Source organism: Taudactylus pleione, unplaced genomic scaffold, assembly GCF_031769625.1.
Source record: "Taudactylus pleione unplaced genomic scaffold, aTauple2 ptg000043l, whole genome shotgun sequence".
NCBI classification, from domain to species: Eukaryota; Metazoa; Chordata; class Amphibia; order Anura; family Myobatrachidae; genus Taudactylus; species Taudactylus pleione.
This window is the reverse complement of record NW_028284445.1, coordinates 8,272,249-8,293,387: the sequence shown is the minus strand read 5'-3', so window position 1 is coordinate 8,293,387 and position 21,139 is coordinate 8,272,249. Positions and strand designations below refer to the sequence as shown.

The window sequence follows — 21,139 nt, the reverse complement described above, 5'->3', positions numbered from 1 at the left end:
CCTGCCACGCACCCGCTCCCCCCCCCCAAATGCCGCAGCATGTTAATCATGCTGCGGCAAGGAAGGACTGTGAGCGAGATTGCAGAATCTGTTGTGCACATGTGCAGAAGGGGTCCTGTGAGTGAGCCGACCCCCTAAGCATCTCTGAATCCGGCCTTTAATTTCCCATTATGCTAATTTATAAGCAACCAATGCTGGTCACTACTACTGTTTAAATAAATTGTTTATGTTCACCTGTAAACAATGCTAAATTAAATCAATTCTATTTATATCATATGTATTTATGGAAATCCTCCCCATTTCCACCCCAACGGGCGCAGTTCACAGGTGTTGCTGCAAAATTATCTGGAGAATAATAAATCACACAATGTCCAGAAACATAGAATTTTCTGTATTTCATCCCAATTGTATTTTCAGACGACACAAAAAACATGACCTGCATTTTAGAACGCCAATCACATGTACATAGGAAAACTAGTGCATATCACAGATGGATATTTACTGTCGTCTGAATTATAACAATAACAGCCAAATATAGCCATTTATAATATAGTAGGAGGCTTTCAAACATGAAGACAAATCTTTATTCTCTTATATACAAAGTACCTTTCTATAAGGTCCGGAGAGTGCAGTGCATTACAGATGAGGACATCTAATGTATTGCGTCCATATTATTGCTGCATATAGTAAATCACAATTTACATTCTCAGGATATAATACTTGTGGTCGGTTCTATAAGCATTTATACATGTGTATAAACAGTGTGAGCGAGGTGAAACAAAAATGTATGAGATATGAAATAAAAAAGCTTCCACAGAAAGCATTAACTCATATACTTAATTTACATATGCTTAATTACATATTTACATTGTCTTTATACAATTAAATACAAAAAAAAAAGTTATCATGACTTGTGGGGGCACTCCGAGGAATGCCCTGGGGTTCTGGCATGCACAGCACTGCCTTCAGCAGAGAGAGTCTGTTACTGTATATAAAGTCCTTGTGTTGTATATTACTCAGATTTTCGTTTCTGGTCCTTCTGTAGTAAGTGGCTGGAAGGAATTCCGGATCCGCAAAGCTTCTGCCGCACAGAGGTGCCCAAAACACTTATTATACCAGTCCAGGCAATGGCCTCTGGGGAAGACACAAAGGGAATCAAGTCAGACTCTATGACCATGTGATGGCACAGATCCGCAGGCCAATGCTTTTCTAAAGGTCACAGATCTTACAGGTCCTGTTCTAATATTCATAATAATATGTAGTGGAGAGTACGTTATTCCTCCTAATACGCCAAATTTCCAAATGTGCTCTGAAGAAGTGGAATCAGAACTTACTACGGGCCTCATTTATCAACGAGTTTTATCATTCACAACTAGTGATAATACTTGTATATGATAAATGGTGCTCCAGCCAATCAGCTCCCAACTGTCATTTTGCAAACAGATGACAGTTGGGAGCTGATTGGCTGGAGGCACTATTATCATACGCCATGAGTTTTATCACTCGTTGATAAATGAGTCCCTATGGGCCTAATCAAAAGCCGCAGGAGACATCCTGAGTGACCCTCGGGTTATTCAGAATGTCTGGCAATATCACGCTGCTGGGGCCAGTGGCGCTGAGTCCAAGGACGCATCTACTGGCTTCAGCATGCCCAGAAAACGAAGCCCGACGCGCCCCCATTTTCTGGAACGCTGCCCGAAGCCGCCCCCAAACGTCAGCAGCATGCCAACCATGCTGCAGCTTTTAGGGCGGCCGGCGTCGTGGGATCAGATCTGCACGTGTGCAGTGCGACTCCTGCGCATGCATGGATTAAACATTGGAGATTTACGGAAATATTGGATTTATGGAATCAGGCCCCATAAGCGATAATATCAAAAATGACCATTTATATATTACTTACAGAGGTTTGTACATAGACATCACTTATATGTACTTGTGCATATTGTGCCTGATTCAGAGTTGAACGCTATGTTGATTTTTACGCAGTTGAGCAATTATCTGTGGTCTGCGCGTGCATCACAGCTGCCTTGCATACGCGCGGCGAATTAATTGCGATTGAGCTCTCTGTCAATCGATAGACAGGAAGAGGCCATTTCCGGCCAAAGCGCGGGCGTGTGTTGGGGCCGTTTCCTGGGCGCAGAGAACAAAGCCTAGCCAGCGTCTGCGTGCAGAGAACAAAGATCCAGCGTCTCAGTTACCGCGGCCATTCTGAGTAACTACAGACTTACTCGAGGAGTCGATGTTTTGCGGATCTGCGTACAATGCTGTGTTTGTGTACGCAGTTGCGGGCAGCTGCGAGGGCTCTGGTGGGTACCACAATACAAATTCCGCTGGTTGATGCATTGGTATATTTTAGCAATTGCTAAGTGGCAAAATGTACAAATGCGCTGGTATTAGCGTACAACTCTGACCCAGGTCCATTATACTTGAAATACACTGTATAATTACACACAGAATCCTCCATTGCTGTCTCCAAAGTAGAATGGGCACTATAATGGTAAGTCCTTGATAAATTGACATCATGTGTTTAGGGATGTTAGGAACCCATCTGATGGGGTTCACCTTGACGCGGTAGGTGGGCATGCATTTCTGACCAAACATGTACTAAGAAGCTCATTTATACTCTCTACAATTGTAGAGTTTATCGTAATTGTTTTGATGATCAGCACGAATTCTTAGTGCTTAGAGTGTGCACCTGCATTCTCTTTTTCCTGCATGGCACTACAGGTCTCAGCATGGCAGCACCTCTTATTATGTTTAAAATTAAGAGTGTGCATTCCAAACCCCCCCCCCCCCCTCCCTTTTCCTTGCAAACAGGTGATAGATCTGCTAACAGGTGATACATCCGCAAACAGGTCTATGTACGCTTCCGCACAACTCTGCACAGCCTATAATTGCATTGACAGTCACTCTGAACTTTGCCTACCTGACGTCATTACAGCCCAGTTACCCCCTTCAGGTGCATGGCCTGTACTTGTGCACATTCGGCAGCAGAGCATGCGCAGTGCAATACACGCAGCACTGGTTGCATAAACATACTTACGTTTAACTCTCCTTCAGCCCCAAACAACTAGCTGTTAAAAAGAATGAGCGGTTTTAACACATTAGGCGCCAGCACACAATGGGGGTCATTCAGACCCGGTCGCGAGCGCTGAGCGCTCGCAACCGGGTCGATGTTTCCCCACTGGGCATGTGCACGTCGGAGCCGGCTCCGACGTGCGCATGCGCGAGACCCGGCTAGTGACGGGCGCTCCGTCGGTACGAGTCTCGGACCAAAGGGGGCGAGCTGTCGATGGTGAGTGACAGCTCCCCCGTTTGGGAGGCAGGCAGTGGGCGTGGCCGGCCCAACGGATGCGTTCCTGACGGAACGCTTGCCGTTTGGGGGCGACCCCACTGACATCAGCAATGATGTCAGTGGGGAGCTTCCTGCTCGATCAGAGCAGGAAGCTCCCTGGGGCTTGCAGTTGACGAGACCCAACCTTAGGGTCTCGTCGCAAGCCCCGATGGTCACGATCATCGCGACCATCACCCTGGTCGATCGCAAGAGCTGTGGGTGGTAACCCACAGCCTAGTGATCGACCAGGAGGCCGCACTTAAAAAAGTAAGTGGCCGCCCTCATTCAGAGCGATCGCTTGCAGCAAGCGATCAACTCTGAATGAGGTCCAATATGCTTTAGGGTGATGCCATTCAGAAGTGCTAGAACTCTGCATCTTAAAATAGTGCAGCATTTATAATAGTGGAATCACTGCCTGAGGACGCATTAAATATTGGGAACATTTACTGGATGCTTCTGGCAGGGTTGGTGCAGCTGAATCAGTCTTATGTGATGGGGATGGATGTATAATCACATACTTTAGATCAACTTACTTAAGGTCAACTCTGCAAATGTGGGTGAGCCTGGACTTTCCTGATCCACAGGGCTCTATCAGATATCGGGTGTCCAGCACAGCCGCTCTCACTCCTCCTATCTGGGGGGCTTCCTCATGCTCCACAGAGGTCGCCACCAGACCGCACATTCCCTTCGGTAAGTCGGTTCTCCAGGTCCTGTAGGTGAGAGTACCAGTTACAAAACTAGATCTATGCATCACTGACATCTTGGTAAATATAAAATAAACACATTCCAAGAGCTGAATGGAGAAGATATATTTGAAGGCACTTTCCTGCACCCTAATGGACCCATAACCTGCCAGCATCGCATGAGTCTGGAGCAGGAAAGGAAGGTAAATATGAAAAAAGGTAAATGACAAATGCATTTTAACCAGGCAGTATGGACACACATGTTTGTATTCACGTGACAACTATATAACCAGGCAGTATGGACACGCGTGTTTGTATTCATGTGACGACTATATAACAAGGCAGTATGGACACGCGTGTTTGTATCCATGTGACGACTATATAACCAGGCAGTATGGACACGCGTGTTTGTATTCATGTGACGACTATATAACCAGGCAGTATGGACACGCGTGTTTGTATTCATGTGACGACTATTAGATTGGAGTGGTAACATTTTAATTCCGTAATCACTGTTCTGGGAATGTTAATTTATGTAAAAATATAAAATGCATGCTTATAGGCATTGTTGAAATAAATATGTTAAACCTATATAATACAGGGGTCTATTTACTAAGCAGTGTTAGGAGACAAAGTGAAAAGTGATAAGGAAGTGATAAGGTTCCAGCCAATCAGCTCCCAACTGTCATCTCACAGGCGGTGTTTGAAAAATGACAGTTGCGAGCTGATTGGCTGGCACCTTATCACTTTCTTATCACTTTTCACTCTGTCTGCTAACACTGCTTAGTAAATAGACCTCATAGTATTATTATCACTATTATTATTGTATCCAAGTATAATATAAGTCATCATACCGTAAAACTACAAAGTCCTTAGACGGGTGTGGGGCCATGCTGTTCACCACATACTGATAAACCTCCGTTTGGTTATCAATAGTTTCTACTACTTTTGCCTGCAGGAAATCATCATCCCATTGGTGGCGCTCTCTTAATATGCGATTCAGCACGACCGATGGGGGGGCCTCTACCTCCACTGACGCCTTCCAGAGTCGCAGTGGATTTCCATCTCCGACCTAAATAATCATAAAAGAAAAAGAATGTTTATCTGCCCAGAATGTTCAGATATATGCTCCACCTAACTAGACTCCCAACTGTCCCTATATCCAAATTTAAAGAGGAATGTCCCGCTGTCCCAATGAACAAACCCTTGTCCTAATTTGGGTATAGCTAGAACTAGGTATGTCCCACTGTTGGATGCCATTTTAATGTTGCATATACTGAATGGGATGTTTTTAGATGGTTGGGGGAGGTTTAGCACTTTGGAAGTACCAGGGTGTGCCCGAACCCATTGTAGTAACATATGCACCCACCTAACAAGGTGCAGACGCACCTCATTTGCTGATGTCGAGTGGTATGTGTATATCATTCAAATATATTATCTAAATCCCTTTGCTTCTATACATTGAGGGAGATGTATCAAACCCTCTGAGGAGGAGAAGTTGCCCATAGCAACCAGATTCTATCATTTTATAGAATGTACTAGATAAATGTAAGCTAAAAGCAGATGGCTTCCTGGGTGGGATGTACTAAGCATTGCATTACAATGTGGTACATCCTGCCACTTATCGGGTACATATAGGCGTAAATGCGCAAAGAACAGCTCTCCAGAGCACCAGCTGTTCTTTGCGATAGATGGGCTTCCGGGTTTATGCACATGCATCGTATGCAGCACGCAGGGGACACTGGGAGGGATCCCTCTCAGTGCAGAACCTATAGGCATCTACTGGGCATCGCCAGCTAAAGATGTATCGCATTCCAGAGCTTAGTACAAATGGAAAATGCGTCCAAATTCCGAAAAATTCAGGGTTTTTTGGGATTTTTGCCCGCATTTTCCTTTTAGTACATCCCGCCCCTATGAGCTAAGCTTCCAGTTGTCCTCTTTAGAATATGTACCCCATAGGCACAATGCTATAACGCATCTTGTGAACAGAGCGTGCAGAGTTACCATGGTAACATAGCATTACTTATGTTGACACATGGGGAATTGAACTGTAAAAACCCATTACCTTTTTGTAAGCAAGGTCAGTGCTCTCTGGGCTGGACAGCGAGACCCATCCTTTAAATTTATCCCTGGCTTCTTTCTGAAGACCCTGGATGACATTGTCAAAGTAAGTGCAGATGCTCCCTGCCTCCTCCTCCATCTGCTTCCTCAGCTCCTCCACAGTGGGAAGATGGATGTCGGCCTCTACATATGAATTCCTTGACTGGGCTATAATCTCATGTGGAACCTAAAACCAAATAATCATAACATACACAGAGTGAGAGATGAAAGGACCAATAAACACATCAGTGAGCCAGCCTTACAGGGGTTATAAGCTCAAAATGTTTTTTTGTATATATGTCTAAGGGGTCTATTTACTAAGCAGTGTTAGGAGACAGAGTGAAAATTGATAAGAAAGTGATAAGGTGCCAGCCAATCAGCTCCCAACTGTCATTTATCAAAAACAGCCTGTGAGATGACAATTGGGAGCTGATTGGCTGGCACCTTATCACTTTTCATTCTGTCTCCTAACACTGCTTAGTAAATAGACCCCTAATACAGAAGAATGTATCTGCCAGGCATAGCTGTACGTTATCTTCCTGCTCGGGCTATGAGGAAACTCTGCTACGTCCTTGCATATTATTGGTCTTTCCTGGAGCTGGTTACTCCCCAGAATGGCAGCCATACTCTCAGTTATGTCACATATATCCCTTGCAGCTAGGCTATGCCCTACACACCTCTAAGTGATACTGAGAAGTCCTCTGATGGGGCATATAGAGATTATAGGGGGAAGAGTGGAAACAATGGTATCTGTAGGGATCTGAGGGGAAGGGGGCCTAGAAATGCCTGGAGGCGCAGCCCCACCGCCTCATATGTTGCGTTATCCACCAAGAGGGCCTGTTATGCGTTCCTGGAATTTTTCATTGCAGTCCTGGTTATCTACTGAATGGTGAGTTGGGCAACTCGCACCATCATACAAAATAGGTCAAATTGTAGATCGTTCTTATACATGAAATGATACATGAAACATTTATTCATGAATATTCACAGTAGACAAATACAAACACCTGAAATGTCAGTGCTGTTGCTATATATGACATGTTATATAGCACCCAAACCTCACATAGCTAAGATAGGTCTAACTGTATGCATGTGATGTTTGTATTATCGTGAGGCTTTATCTTGTTTACTCATGGAAAGGGAACATTTATTAAAAATAAATATATTAATGCAGATTTATTTATTTTTAATCAGAAAAGTAACTCAGAGGTATTTAAAGAGGACCAGTGTCACGCTGAGCAGTAATGCTACACATGTGTGCATTTATATATAGTTCCCACTGTTCAGTTTTCCCTTATTCACCCATGCGATCCTTAGGCAAATGCTCTTAGGTGAAAGCTCCTTCCCTCCATCTGACATTCCCCTTAATAAGCCGGACTATGGCATCAAAATGGTGCCCAATGCTCCCCTGTGACCAATAGTAACAGCCAAGCTTTGCCCATGTGTAGGAGCTCAGAATAGGAATATAGAATTGTGTAGAAAACTAGAGGTTTTTTACTGCTGAATGACTAAGACTGACAACAGACCTGTCACATTAATAGCCACAAAGATAAGGAATGCATACAAATAAATAATGCTGGACCTTGTAAGGAAACAGAGGGCTCTAATATCATTGTCACCCGAAGCAGCGAAATGTAACACAGGGGCCTATTTTGAGCAATGACTGTGTACATCTCACAATGCAATAAGTCCAGTAACATTTATGCATAAACCACACTCACCTCAAACAGTTTGTTGCACTCTATAATCATGTGTGCGAGGCCCTGTGTAGCTGCCAGGTTCTCATTCAGGTCCTTCTGATCAGGTTTCCCTGTCGCATACTTTTTCTGTATGGCCCTAAAGGGAAATAAAGACATAAAAATAGAAGTGAAATAAAGTCAAGTTAGAAAGTACAGTAAGGGGTATAGGACCTCATTTAGAGTCGGTCGTAAGCGGCCGCTCAGTCGTACGCCTAACGACCGCAAAACTGAAAAAGGAAGCAATCGCACGGCCGGTCGGTTGTAACCAAGTGACGCCCATAGGTGAACAATGCACCTCCTCTAGCTAGCGAGTGATAGCAGCTAGCGATCGAGTCAATCATTATCAGTCGCTGAATGTTAATTTTCTTCTGATGGTTGCGGCCGCTTGTGTTGTGTGCAAATTACTCCCAAAATTACCAAAAAAAAGCATAGAATAAGCCACCACCCTGAAATATATTTATTCTTATTATTCGCTAATGCAAACACAGCTGAATCAATTACATGCCAATTAGCAGTGTTATTAGCTACAACAAACGATTATTAGCTGCTTGTGTGGCTCAAAATAGAAACATCAGTAACATTCTATAGTATCGATTGTACTCTGGGGCTTGAGAGAGCACGTACCCAACCTTAAGCTGTACGATCAGCCAGGCCTCGAGCCTGCTCGCAGAGTGACGCTTTACTACTTCCGGCCTTCTATGTCGGTCGTAGCAGGTAATTTATGTACGCCCCTAAAACGCCCTGAAAACGGTGAGGAACACCTGCGTTTTCAGACCACCATCCCCGTCGCCACCCACAAACGGCCTTTCATGTCAATCAACTCTCGGAAGCCACTTCCTGCTCGTAAGCCGTACGATCGACAGCATTTTGGATCGCAAGGTCTTGTACGCACTTGCGCACAACTAACCGTACGCATGCGTGGTTTGGAAACATCGGATGCGTACGACCGAGCGGCTGCTTACGACCGACTCTGAATAAGGTCCTATTTACTAAAGGTCGATTTTAATCGGTTCAAAATCGATGAAAGTCGATGTTGTGTTTCTGGGGCTAAATCACACATTTACTAATAGAGAATTTTTAATTTAGTTTTTTTATGTATTAGTAAATTTGTGATTTAGCTCCAGAAACAAAACATCGATGTTGATTGCTTTTGATCGATTAAAATAAACCTTTAGTAAATATACCCCTAAGAGTTTGGAATGGGAATATAATTTCCTCCAAAGTACTCTGCTCTATACTGTTACTGATTAGTGTGGCTTTAAATCATGCTTTAGACATGCAATACTCCTATACACATTGAGGGCGGCCATTCGGTTTGGTCTTTCAATTCGCTAAACACTAAGAAATAGTGACACGACTAACGCATGAGTAATGGTTCATCCCACAAATGTGTATTTTATTGTGACTACTACGGCTAAGGAGTATATTTATCAATGGTGGAATTGGGGCCACAAAAAGTATAATTCCTTTGCTGGAACAGCGGCTCCGACAGTGGGATGTCCTGGCAGAGAGGCATCTATCACAGACACTGGGCCTGATTCAGACCTGCTCGCGAGCGCTTGCAAGCAGGTCGATGTTGGCTCAGTGCACATGCGCACGACGGAGCCAGCTCCGTCGTGCGCATACGCGAGACCCGGATAGCGACGGCTCTCGTACCAAAGGGGGCGTGCTGTCGATGGCGAGTGACAGCACGCCCCCTTTGGTGGGCATGCTGGGGGTGTGGCTGCCCAGACGGAGGCGTTCCCATGGGAACGCCTACCGTCTGGGGCCGGCCCCACTGACATCACAAGTGATGTCAGTGGGAGTGCTCTTGGCTCTGATAGAGCCGAAAGCACTCCAGGGCTTGCGGCAACGAGACCCTACCACAATGGTCTTGACCCTCACGACCATCTTCCTGGCCGCTCACTATAGCTGTGGGTGGTCACCCACAGGTATACGAGCGGCCAGGAGGTTGCTCTAAAAATTAAGAAGGACGGTCCTGATTCAGAGCGAGCACTCTGTCAGAGTGTCCGGCTCTGAATCAGGGCCACTGTACTATCAGTTCTAACATTGCCCATGCATGACTCATAAGGTCGCACATGATCAATAGCCAGGACAGCACCAAGCCTGCCAGGGAAGGATCGGGAGCTACCTCTCCAGAGATGCCCTTCCTATGGGGTTAGAGCGGGATCAGCTTACACCATCTGAGGATCCGAATCCGCTGACAATTATGACATATGTCTTACTACAGTTTTTAGCACCAGTAAAAGGCCTGTGATTTGGTCTGACAATAGAAACCAATACTTTCGGTGTCAGCACACCCACTGTCATTTTGCGGTGTATGGCAGCATTCCGCTGGTATTCCAGGGCTCAGAACGCGCAGGGCTCATTCAGGGCCGCACGCAATCCGCACACAATGCGATGTTCACGTAGTTGGGCAATTTTTTTTTTTTTTTTGCAACTGCGTAAGGGCAAATATTTTATAAAAACTTGTATGGTGCATGCGTTCCAAAGTGTATGCACAAAGGTGTTGTCGGGATTGAGAAACACGGGCGCAGGCGTAAGAGACCATGGTCAGATGGACACACTGCACCTGTCATAGGGGTGGTGCATGTTTTGGTGGTGCGACCGATGGTGACTCACTAATCGGTAGTACAGCGTGCACGGGCACTGACAGTGGGCGTCTCAGTCCTGGCACATTCGGCCTCACGGATGTACACAAGCAAAGGAGTTTGTAGCGGCATTTGCATAAAGTTGCAGGCGGGCAACAACCAATAGACGCTGCTGCGGGTTAGAAGGGTGCTGCGGTATGCTGCTAAACATTAATAAAAAAACGAATAACAAACCCATGCCATATACATCGCATTCCGTCTGATATCCGTTTTTACAAACACAACTTTGATTTTCTACTATTTTAGTTAAAAAGAAAAAAGATAATGTGAATAACTGATAGTAAGATACCAGCGGCATTTAGCAATAAAACAAGACACCATCTCTACAGCCCTGGGTGACATGATTTACCTGAGACTTTATGCATTAGATTCATAGTTTTCTGACATTTATCTGTTTTAAAAAAAGCTTATTACACATATTTTGAGAGAAATGTATGTCTATAATTATGTCGGCGAGGATTCGCAGTTGTAAATAATAACCTTGGCGAGTTGTCTTTCTTTAACAAATTGAGGTGGAAGAGGGATGGCGCCAGACACACAGCCAGGTTCATGGGGGTCATCTGATTCTCTTCTACTGAGGTGACATCATTAAGGAAGCACAGAAGCGTCTGCAGAACTTCCCGGTTCTCATCCGACATCAGCATAATGGCCGACTGCACTGCCTGGAGCCTCTGGTCCTTGGGAACATCTGGAGAAATTCACAGGACATTAGAAAATCATTACAGTTGTCCTTTGCAGTGAGGCGGGAAGAAGTAGAAAATAAAAAAATCAACGTCATTGTTGTTATTATTCTTGTCATATAAAACCACAATATATTCTGCAGCACTGTAGAGTAGTGGAAACCAGTGAACATAAACTGATAACAATGAGGAAACATAAGATAACCTGGTCCAGTCACTGACACACAGCGGGTGCAGGCATTTTGTGGCCTGAACCCATATTCGGCCTGCCAATTCTGAAGCAACCACAACCTAGTCAAATGATAGGCGGACATTTCTTGAATATGGGTCCAGACTGTAAAATGGCTGCCTCCATCTGAACTAATAAGAAAAGCAACAGGTGAACTGTGGGATTTGCCTTATACTTCAAAGGAATACTGCAGGTTATAGCAAGTACCATGGTTGGTAAGTTTCATAAGCTTTGGTCAGTGATTGCCTATTTAACAGGGAATCTCAAGATGGTGATGACAGAAAAATAGGACTGAAGAAAAAGCTTTAGTATTTAAGTTTTCAGAACACAAGCTAGTCACAATTCACATATGCGCAGACCACCTGTGACCGGACTGGCGAAGCATTAGGTTTATCCTTACCACACCGGTATAGTATTGCTCAGTTGCATTTGTGAAATTTTATTGATAAATAGCGATGATAACAGAATATTTTTTATAGCTCAATAAATAGCGATGCAAAATCACTGTTATGGCCAGTTGTTAAAAAATATCCTAATCACTTATATATATGTAATCTGTATCATTCCTAAAACTAGTTAGAAACATATTTTAATAGGAAATGGGATAATAAGTCTAGTTAGTCATTGGACATACAAAATGTGCAAAATCTCTATAAAAAGGACCTTATAAGTAGTAATCTTTACCGTGTTAATAAAATGTTATTTCGGTTTAAAATACAATTGCACAATTACTATAAATTACCCAATTCAGTTGTACAGAAGGAGATTAGAGTTTCTTAGTAAATGTCCATACAAGATCTAGGATATTTAGGGGGTATCCAATTAGCAGTGCTGCTAATTAATCGCGGCGAGCCCGACGCTGGCACTTATCGTGGATATTTTTTGGAACCTGATGTGTCCCGAAAAATAATCCACGATAAGTGCTGTTTTTTTCACCACCTAAATGGCGAAAACACATAGGTCCGCGAGCTTATTGAGGATCCAATCTGTTTTCCGAAGAAATATCCTATTATTAAGACCGAAATAATAGGATAGGGGAAGAAAAAGCATAGGCGAAAAACGGTGAAAATCGGCGAAAAATACATTCATACATTCTACATGGTGGGTTTTTATATTCATGTTTATGCAATATTCTGTCTTTCTGCAGGCTCCAAGAGTAAATCTGTTTAGTTGGTGCCTCAAGACATTTACATAAGGGACATATGACAGAGGTCTTACACCTGTCTAACATTTCCCATTTAGTTGTTTGCGATTAGATTAGTTGTTTGCGATTAGAACCAGCAAATGATTCAACCATTTTGTGATATTTATATGAATTATCTTTTTTTTATCTGGAATACCTAGACCAACTTCAGTAATAATAATAATAATAGCAGTAAAAATCTAAGTCTATTACATTTTGAGATTTCTAAAGAGCATAAACGTAGTCAGTGATTTAACAGCCTAAACCGTATTTTGTTTTCTTTATGAAAATCTCACATTTCACTAGTAATGACATGTACTAAGGCCCATTTCCTACTGTATATAAACAAATTGCAAATGTGTTATAGTAATTTGTAAAATGCACAAACTCCGTGGAGATTTTGGTTTATTTTGATTTTGTGGGTAATTGTCATATTTACAATATGGCTGCCATTTCCTGTCAGCTAGTGGCAGACAGTGCCAGACCATGCTATGCTTACAGTGCTACTGGGTGTGGCAACATGCACACAGCACAAAAGCATGTGTATTCCACATCACAACAGTAAGCCTTGCGTATAAGGACAGTTAGTATTGAAAGTACTGTAAGGATATTAGCAAATGGACAGTGTGCAACAGTGCAAATAACTCAGCTCTGTTTCCAGGATACTAACTACATTGAATCTGCATATAAGCAATGAATGTAATAAAAGCCTGTATACTGAGACCAACGGAACAGCCCTTCCCTTAATGCTCAAATTATCATGAAACATCCACGTTTGCCTTTACAAAGTAAAACATCAAACAATTTCTCAGACAGTGGGGTCTATGTACTAAATAGTCACGGACCAGCCACAATTACTATCTATCCATATAGCTGGGGATATTTTCATTAAAAATGAATAAATATCCTCAGTACCGGTATGTACAAAGAAGAGATTGCAGGGACAGCGGTTGCAGTAACTGCTGTCCCTGCGAGTTATATCCCCGGCATTTTGTAGAAGTCTTTCACAGAAGTGCACGCAGTGTCAGCTTCCGTAGCTGGCTGAGGGCTACATCTGGAGCCTCAGTAGACCCCAGTGAGAAAACAATTCTACAAAACTAAATATAAACATAGACACCGAGCAATCTGTTAATCTATTGTTAAGGGTATATTTACTAAAGTGTGGATTTTTAGAAGTGGAGATGTTGCCTGTAGCAACCAAGCAGATTCTTCTAATTTATCTAGCACCTTCTAGAAGATAATAGCTAGAATCTGAGTGGTTGCTATGGGCAACATCTCCACTCCTACAAACTCTCACTTTAGTAACTATACCCCTTACTGTCTAGTGTGCCTCATTTTAGGCTGCCATCACATTCGTGACTTTTCCAGCCCAGGTGGCACCAGTGATTTACGGTTGTGCTATGCAATACATTGGTGGATCACTCACTTCCCAAGCGTCACTTACACTGGTATATGTGCAGGAAGGTCTCTCCTAGTTTACTAGTGAGCAGGGGCTCTGGCAGGTCTCTGAAAAACTGCTTTGTCATGTCCGCCACATCGTACGCACACTGGTCCTCGTAGTTTACATTCTCCGGGCAGTTCTCATTCATCTGGCGTAGGGCCTGGATTCGAGACTTAACACCAGACTTTCTAAACAAGCCGACCTGTGGAAAAAAATAAATCGTATTCGTGAACACCACACACAGAGTTTACAGGTGGGTATCAATTATCCTTCATAGTAAATAAAATGGACTACTGGCAAAAATACAGAAAGTGGTCTGACAGACACCAAATTCCTGGAAACAAATCAACCTGGCCCAAAAACGCCATTGTAAAAATACTGTAAATAATACAAAATCTAAAAAGTGCTGGGAGAGAGCAGTAATGTCCTGTGTATGCCTGCGGGGGGCACTCTCGGTGTGTACACAGTTGCACAGATAAAAAGACAGTATAGCTGAAAATAGACAGTTCCACCTTTCATATATTCTAATTGTGTTGGTCCAGAAGAAGACTAAATAAACTAAACAAATAGGCTAAATAAAACCGCCAGCACGACAGTTGCTTTTCAGAATGAACTTGTATGAAATGTACGTCACATCTATAGAGAAAGGTCTCAGAAAAGGAAATTAAATATTTGTAATTTACGAAATGGCATGCAATCTCATAGTTACATAAGTCTTTAAAGTTCACAATATTGTTATTATATGTTTATGACATTTTATGTTTCCAGAAATTATTATCTAGATTTTCCAGAGATAACAGTTCACTTTTTAATACATATGAATGCGTCACTGTCTGGAAACCCTCAAAGAGACAGTAGTTAGAATACAGCTTTTTGCTGCTCACAATGATATGTCTCTGAGGAATTACATGCTCTCTCCCAAGACCTCAGATCTAAAATTATATTGTGTGGGAGGACAGTGAACTAAGAAATCCTTGTTCTAATTGTCCTGAGAGCTACACAATCTGCATTATGTTATGACAACATGAAAGCAGGCAGCCTCTGTATATCCGTGCTTTTTATAGGGAAAAAACATTGTTTTAATCTGATGGGGGAGTTATGTTATTTATTTTACCATCATATCCCTCATATATATAGTCATTTTACATTTATTTTCCTGAACTGTATGGTAAACCATACAGTACGCATTTAGCACTTACGGCTCCTGGCATAAACGGGCTGAGATGTGAGTGCGGGTGTAGGTGCAACCGAAATATACTGTAGCAAGTAAAATACGTCATATACTGAGTGCCAAACAGACACATCCATTTGGAAGTGGATCCCTTCCAGGTTCTCAATGATGGTGTATAATGATGATGAAGAGGAAGACCAGCGTCCACATCTCATTGGCTGACTGCGTGTTAATCTCAATCTATTATGCAAATATTCTCATAATAATGCTGCTGCAGTCTATTTGCAGGATGACAGTGTAATGAGGGATCGGTTTGCTGTAATAAAACATTTCCTAGTCAAGGAATACGAACGCTACTAGAGACTCCTCCAAATACTGATACAAATTTATTGTAAACAGAAATCATTGATAATAAATGGCTGGGAATCCAGATGTGCACACATATATGTATCAACAATATTAACGTTTATATTCAGCCATGATGAAATTCATACATTTAAATAAGTTAATAAAAAGTTATTAAATCAACAATAGTTTGGGGCAGTGTGAGCAAAGTCAGGAGCTTGTTGCTACTGTATGAACGCCATGCCTTGTTTTGTGCCTGAGGTCTCATAAACGTAAAGTTTTAAACCCATCCCCACAACATTAATATATGGGGGGAAGGGGGGGGGGGTGAATTCCATCCGATGTGCGAGTAGCGCCTGCAAAACGGTTGTAGAGTGCACTTTGCGAGCATACAACTTCACTGCTCATCTTCAATAGAGGTGCATAGGAAAATCAGCCAAGATTTGCTACCATATAGAATTGCACATGCACACAGTACAGATCCTGCACATATGCAGATCTTCATACATCAGGACCACCCCCAATGTGCGCAGCTTGACATTGTGATGAACTGATGATGCCCGGCAACACAATTCGCCGAGAACTGAATCGGCACCGTAGCCTGCAGTAGGAAACAGTGGGTGCGATTCAGTAGTGGCCAAAACTGCACGCAAGCAGCTATGCAATTCCGTCCTTGCAATTATGTTAATGCAGCAGGCGGCGTCATGCCTCCTGCATGCATTAATGATCCAAGCTGCCTCCACGGACGCAACATCTGATCATCTGCATGATCCCTGGCCGGCTGAGAGCCCGCCCATCGCAGATGAGGGAAAGAGGCCAGGAAATCTCCCTCAGCCGACGGAGATCCTGGCCTCTTTCCTTCCCCCCAACAGCGACAACACACCTCCGTTTTGGGAAACGGAGGCTGTCGCCGCCCCCCCCCCCCCCCCAAACGGCAGCAGACTGTCAATCACTGACATGCAGGACCCGTACTGCACATGCGCAGTACGGACCTGTCGTCTGCGCAGTACGGACCTGTCGTCTGCGCAGTACGGACCTGTCGTCTGTGCAGATTCCCGACTATCGGGAATCTGCGTTCAGCAGTGCACCTGCTTGCACTGCTGAATGAGGCCCAGTGAGAGTAACTTTGTTCATCATTTGCAAACAGAACTCTGTAGTGTTGTTTGATTAAACATGCATTAAAACCATTACATTTTCTGGTTTGTTTAAGCAAAGGGAAACCTCTTTGCTTTTCACTGTTTGCGTTTGTTGTGGCCTACTTATAGTAACAGCTAGAATTTTTGTTTTGCTTCTGTTTTTATATATATATATATATATATATATATATATATATATATATATATATATCGCATATCATGATTTGCTTGTACGTTCCATTCTGTAAAATGTCAGATTTTAGCAATCTGAAGTTCCCTGACTAATGAAAACAATATTTGATGTGCTGTTATGCCTTACAGTAAATGTGTCCTGCTTGCATATTTTTTATTACCTAATCCCAATGTTAATAACTTCCCTTGCTGAATATGTGCAAATGTGCATGTCACATAAGCTCTTTAGATAATACAAGTCTATAGTTGTAATACTAAAATAGGATACATTTTTAAAACCCTTTTACATTGCACCTCGTGTTCAAACCTGCTTGTTACCAGAGTTGAAATGTCGGGTCGCTCGGCCTGGGATATTTCAACTGGGCCCTTTCACACTGCACAGTAACCCTGGTTGCTGCGCGTTCATGTGCATTAACCCGGGTTATTTGCTGGCAGTGTGAAACAGAAATGATTCATTTTATATTGCCTGCACCTTTTTTGATCACCAACGTCAGTATCACCGCTTCACAGTTACATATATTTTAACTCCAATTATTGTTTTTTTAATATGTATAGTGGAATAATCTTTAGCAGATTTTACCAATTTGGAAGATGCAAATGTGTGTCCTTACTAGGATTTATTCAAATTTACCTCAGGAATTTCTCTGGAACTTATCACGTTTGATAAATATTTGGTAAACATTTACATTTTTCCCTGACTTTACCTCACTAATGACCAAAACACATCAGGGAGTTCCTTTTCGCAGAGCTAACACACAATACGACAGTACGCCGTCTGTATGGCACAGTGTTCCTCACCTGATCGAGGCAGTTGTTGCGCAGGAATTGCAATGATTGCTGAATGCTCTGGGGTAATGGCTGCCCCGTTCTCTGCACGTGAATCATCAGAGGTACCCCAAAAACATTTTTATCCTTGTAATCAGGACCCTTCATCCGTTTCATAAATTTTGGTACAGACCTGAAATTTAAAACCAACCATACAATTATGTAAGGAAGCTCTTTTACACACAACCCTAAGGAAAATGAATGAATCTAACTACTAACATGCAGTTTGCTCATTGCACCTACCATGTCCAGCCATGTTTGTTTGACAAAGAGTACTTCTCCATGATGGCGGTCAGTCGGAGCAGCGAGAATTTCTGCAACAGATTGAGTTGGCCTGCGGATTGATTACTGATCTGAAGTGATGCCAGGGAGCGGCTCAGCTGGTGAGACAGCTGGAAACTCTGCCACCGCAAGCGTCTTGAGGAAACAAACATTGCGAAATACATTATGATCATCATCAATAAGTTTACATATGATTAAATAATTCAAACTGCTATACCTATACAAGAGAGAACATAGAATAAGCAATTACTTAATGAGCATGTGTCTGCTGGTCTCATTGCATACTGAGTATCTGGAAGAGGATGAATATTGCAATTCCCACATACACAAACTGAACTATTAAACAAATACATTTACTAGTTTGATTATAGCATTACCATCAGATTTTAAATGACCAGACAGGCACACTTAACACACGGTGCAATTTTTTTTACACTAATTGGCCGTTTTCGATCGATTGGAACGACCAATCGTGCAAAAAGTGCCGCGTGTAGGCATGATTACAATGCCGATGTGCGCTCCCGCTGTTGCTGATCGTGGTCGCTGATCAATTGAACCTGCAGAAAGCTATCGACTTGTCTTTCACAATTTGGCACACATCATTTCATGTGTGTGCACGATGAACGATGCGATGGGACGATTTGTCGTCAATTTTCCTGGACCTGCATCGTGAGGTTGTTTGTTTGCAAACGATATATCGTTAACGATTTGCAATCGTTAGCGACCCATCTATATCGTTTGGTCGTTTGTACAATCAGTCCATTTGGAGGCACAATATCCTTTGTTCAGGATTTCAAGGAAAATCGCAAACGACATTGGATCGTTTGCAAATCGCACTGTGTGTGGGGGCCTTTAGGGCCTAGTTCAGGGGTGCACGTAATCCACGCGTAATGTCAATGCTCACATGACACAATTATTTGCAATTGCGCATATGCAAAAAGTTCTTGAGACATCCTATGACGCATGCTTCACGCAGAGTGTATGCAGAAAAATGTTGTTGCGATCGTGACAGATGGTATCAGGAATGAGGCGGGAATCTGGGCGTGTTATGGCAGTGTCGCTGGCGTGTTAGTGAAATCACCTGCGTTCTCAGATGCACAGCCAAAGCGGCCATGTTCATACTGATTAACTGCACCTGCCATAGGGCTGACGCAAGTGTCGATGGTGCATGCGACTAGCGGTGTTATAAACAGAGGCGCAGAAAGTGGGCGTCTCAGGGCTTGCAGGCTACTACACCAGGGAAAGGCTGAAACTAGCATTTGCATATTATCGCAGCCGGACACAGCAGCGCCCACCTCTTTTTCCTGAGTTTGTATACAGATTTGCACACAGTTACATACAGAACATAATACTGCACAACGCTATGAAAAACACATCTAGCTATCTAACTAAATAGGATATGTACTCTAAATTCTAAATCTGGAACTACACAGAAGTTTTTGAAAATCTCCCATCACACAGCAGCATAGCTGCTATGTCCAATAACAAAATAATGCTCCCTGAAATTACCACTGCCAGGAAGCAGATGAAAATATAGAAATATGTTTTTCCAATATACAAAACGTAACAATCTTTTCTAGGTATGAAATTCTGACCCAGGACCTACACACAAACTGAAGCTCTTACCTGTTGGTTCTAGTAAGTGACGCCCCTACTCCTGAGTCTCTCCTTTCTCTTGTCCCCGTTGCGTCTGATTCATTGAGGGATGTGGCGTCCCTTTCCAGATCACTTGGAGTTGTCCTCCCATCAGATATAGAGTTCCCTTCAAAGTCCAATGTCATTGGATTAGGTGAGTGGAACGTCGATGTACCAGATTCCCCTACTGATAAATTGTCGTCTTGCAGCTCTGGCATGACATCCTTTGACCAGTGGTCTACAGACTGCTGGAGTCCATTAATATGTTGCAATACATCATCTAAATGGGGGAAAAGGTCATCTCTCTCCAAGTCCATGAGGTCACCAGTGCTGGCATACAAGTGGGAGCCTGGAACATTGTCATAGACACTAAGCCTGCTGCCTCTCGGACATCTTGAAGACATAATTCTTGGTTCTTTTGGGTAGAGGCCCTTTTGTCTGTTAAACGATATGCTCCCATCGTGCCAATTTCCAGCTCCATAATTATCATGGGAGAGGCTTTCAACAGATAATGCTTTTGGAAATGTTCCAGGTTTGTGGTCCTTTGGAATATGCACAACTAGATCCTCTTGTGAATGAAATTCATTTTTGTGGTTCTGGCTGGGCTTAGCTCGGATCCCAGTCATTGTGAACAGATCAATGTCCTCTAGATACATTCCACCGCGTTTGTTTGATTCAGAAACATTCTCCTCTTTTGAACCTGAAATGCTCTCATTGATCGTCTTCATTTCAGATTTTGAATCCAAGTTTCCAGTTACCTTAAAGTCCATAGATGAGTCATTTACTGGTCCATTAGCAATTTGAACGCAGTTCATTGATTTCAGGGACTCAGGCTCCAGTTTCAGAATAGGCTCACTAATTATGAAACCTCCAGTTTTTGGCAATCCTTTCAACTTACTGTGTGCTCCTTTGCCTCTAAGTGTCCCCATGCATTTTAGGAGTGTTTTCGCTTTTGTGTGTGTACTTTTCTCAGACTTGGAATTCGGTTTACCATCTGAGATATCCTTTGGCCAATATGGAGGTAACAGGTTAATGGAGTTGGAATCAGACACGCACATTGTGTCACTACACTCAAATGTCTCCCTAGAAGCACTGTTTCCAACATACGAACATCTGCAGTCACTGCCGCCGCTACTTCCACTGTGGATAGAACATATCTCAGGTTCGCTCAGATCTGTCAAAACGCTTTCACTACTTGTTGTGTTTTTCATGTCCCCGGATGACCCAAGTCTTTCCGATCTCCTGAAGAGTGTGTCAATGTCATCCACCCGAGACCATCGGCGGCTGAGTCTTTGGAATGTCCATTTGTCACTGATAGCGCAAAGATCTTCTTCATCTGAATCTTCACTCTAAAATATATTACATAGTTCTATTAATGTATACTTATATTTTATATCGTGTTTTGATATGCAGTTATACTTATGTGTATTTTATATGTTTGAGGTGCTCAGGATAGCTAGTGTACCATGTTTTTTTTATAGTATGTAAAGTGAAGATATAAACATGATGGCCA

General features: G+C 42.9%; 1 protein-coding gene across 5 annotated transcripts in view; it reads right to left on the bottom strand.

The window, feature by feature from the left end:
- Positions 1-561: 561 nt before the first annotated feature.
- Positions 562-21,139, bottom strand: part of STARD13 (StAR related lipid transfer domain containing 13) — a 382,223-nt gene continuing 361,645 nt past the window's right edge. For all 5 annotated transcript variants that reach the window (XM_088460227.1, XM_088460230.1, XM_088460229.1 and 2 more), the window contains 10 exons: positions 19,618-20,975; positions 17,953-18,126; positions 17,683-17,842; positions 14,044-14,242; positions 10,988-11,195; positions 7,839-7,953; positions 6,083-6,304; positions 4,872-5,089; positions 3,868-4,044; positions 562-1,134 (listed from right to left, as the gene is read on the bottom strand). In XM_088460227.1, the coding sequence (XP_088316353.1) occupies positions 1,017-1,134; positions 3,868-4,044; positions 4,872-5,089; positions 6,083-6,304; positions 7,839-7,953; positions 10,988-11,195; positions 14,044-14,242; positions 17,683-17,842; positions 17,953-18,126; positions 19,618-20,975 (2,949 nt within the window). In that variant the 3' untranslated portion in view covers positions 562-1,016. The remainder of the gene's footprint in view (positions 1,135-3,867; positions 4,045-4,871; positions 5,090-6,082; positions 6,305-7,838; positions 7,954-10,987; positions 11,196-14,043; positions 14,243-17,682; positions 17,843-17,952; positions 18,127-19,617; positions 20,976-21,139) is intronic.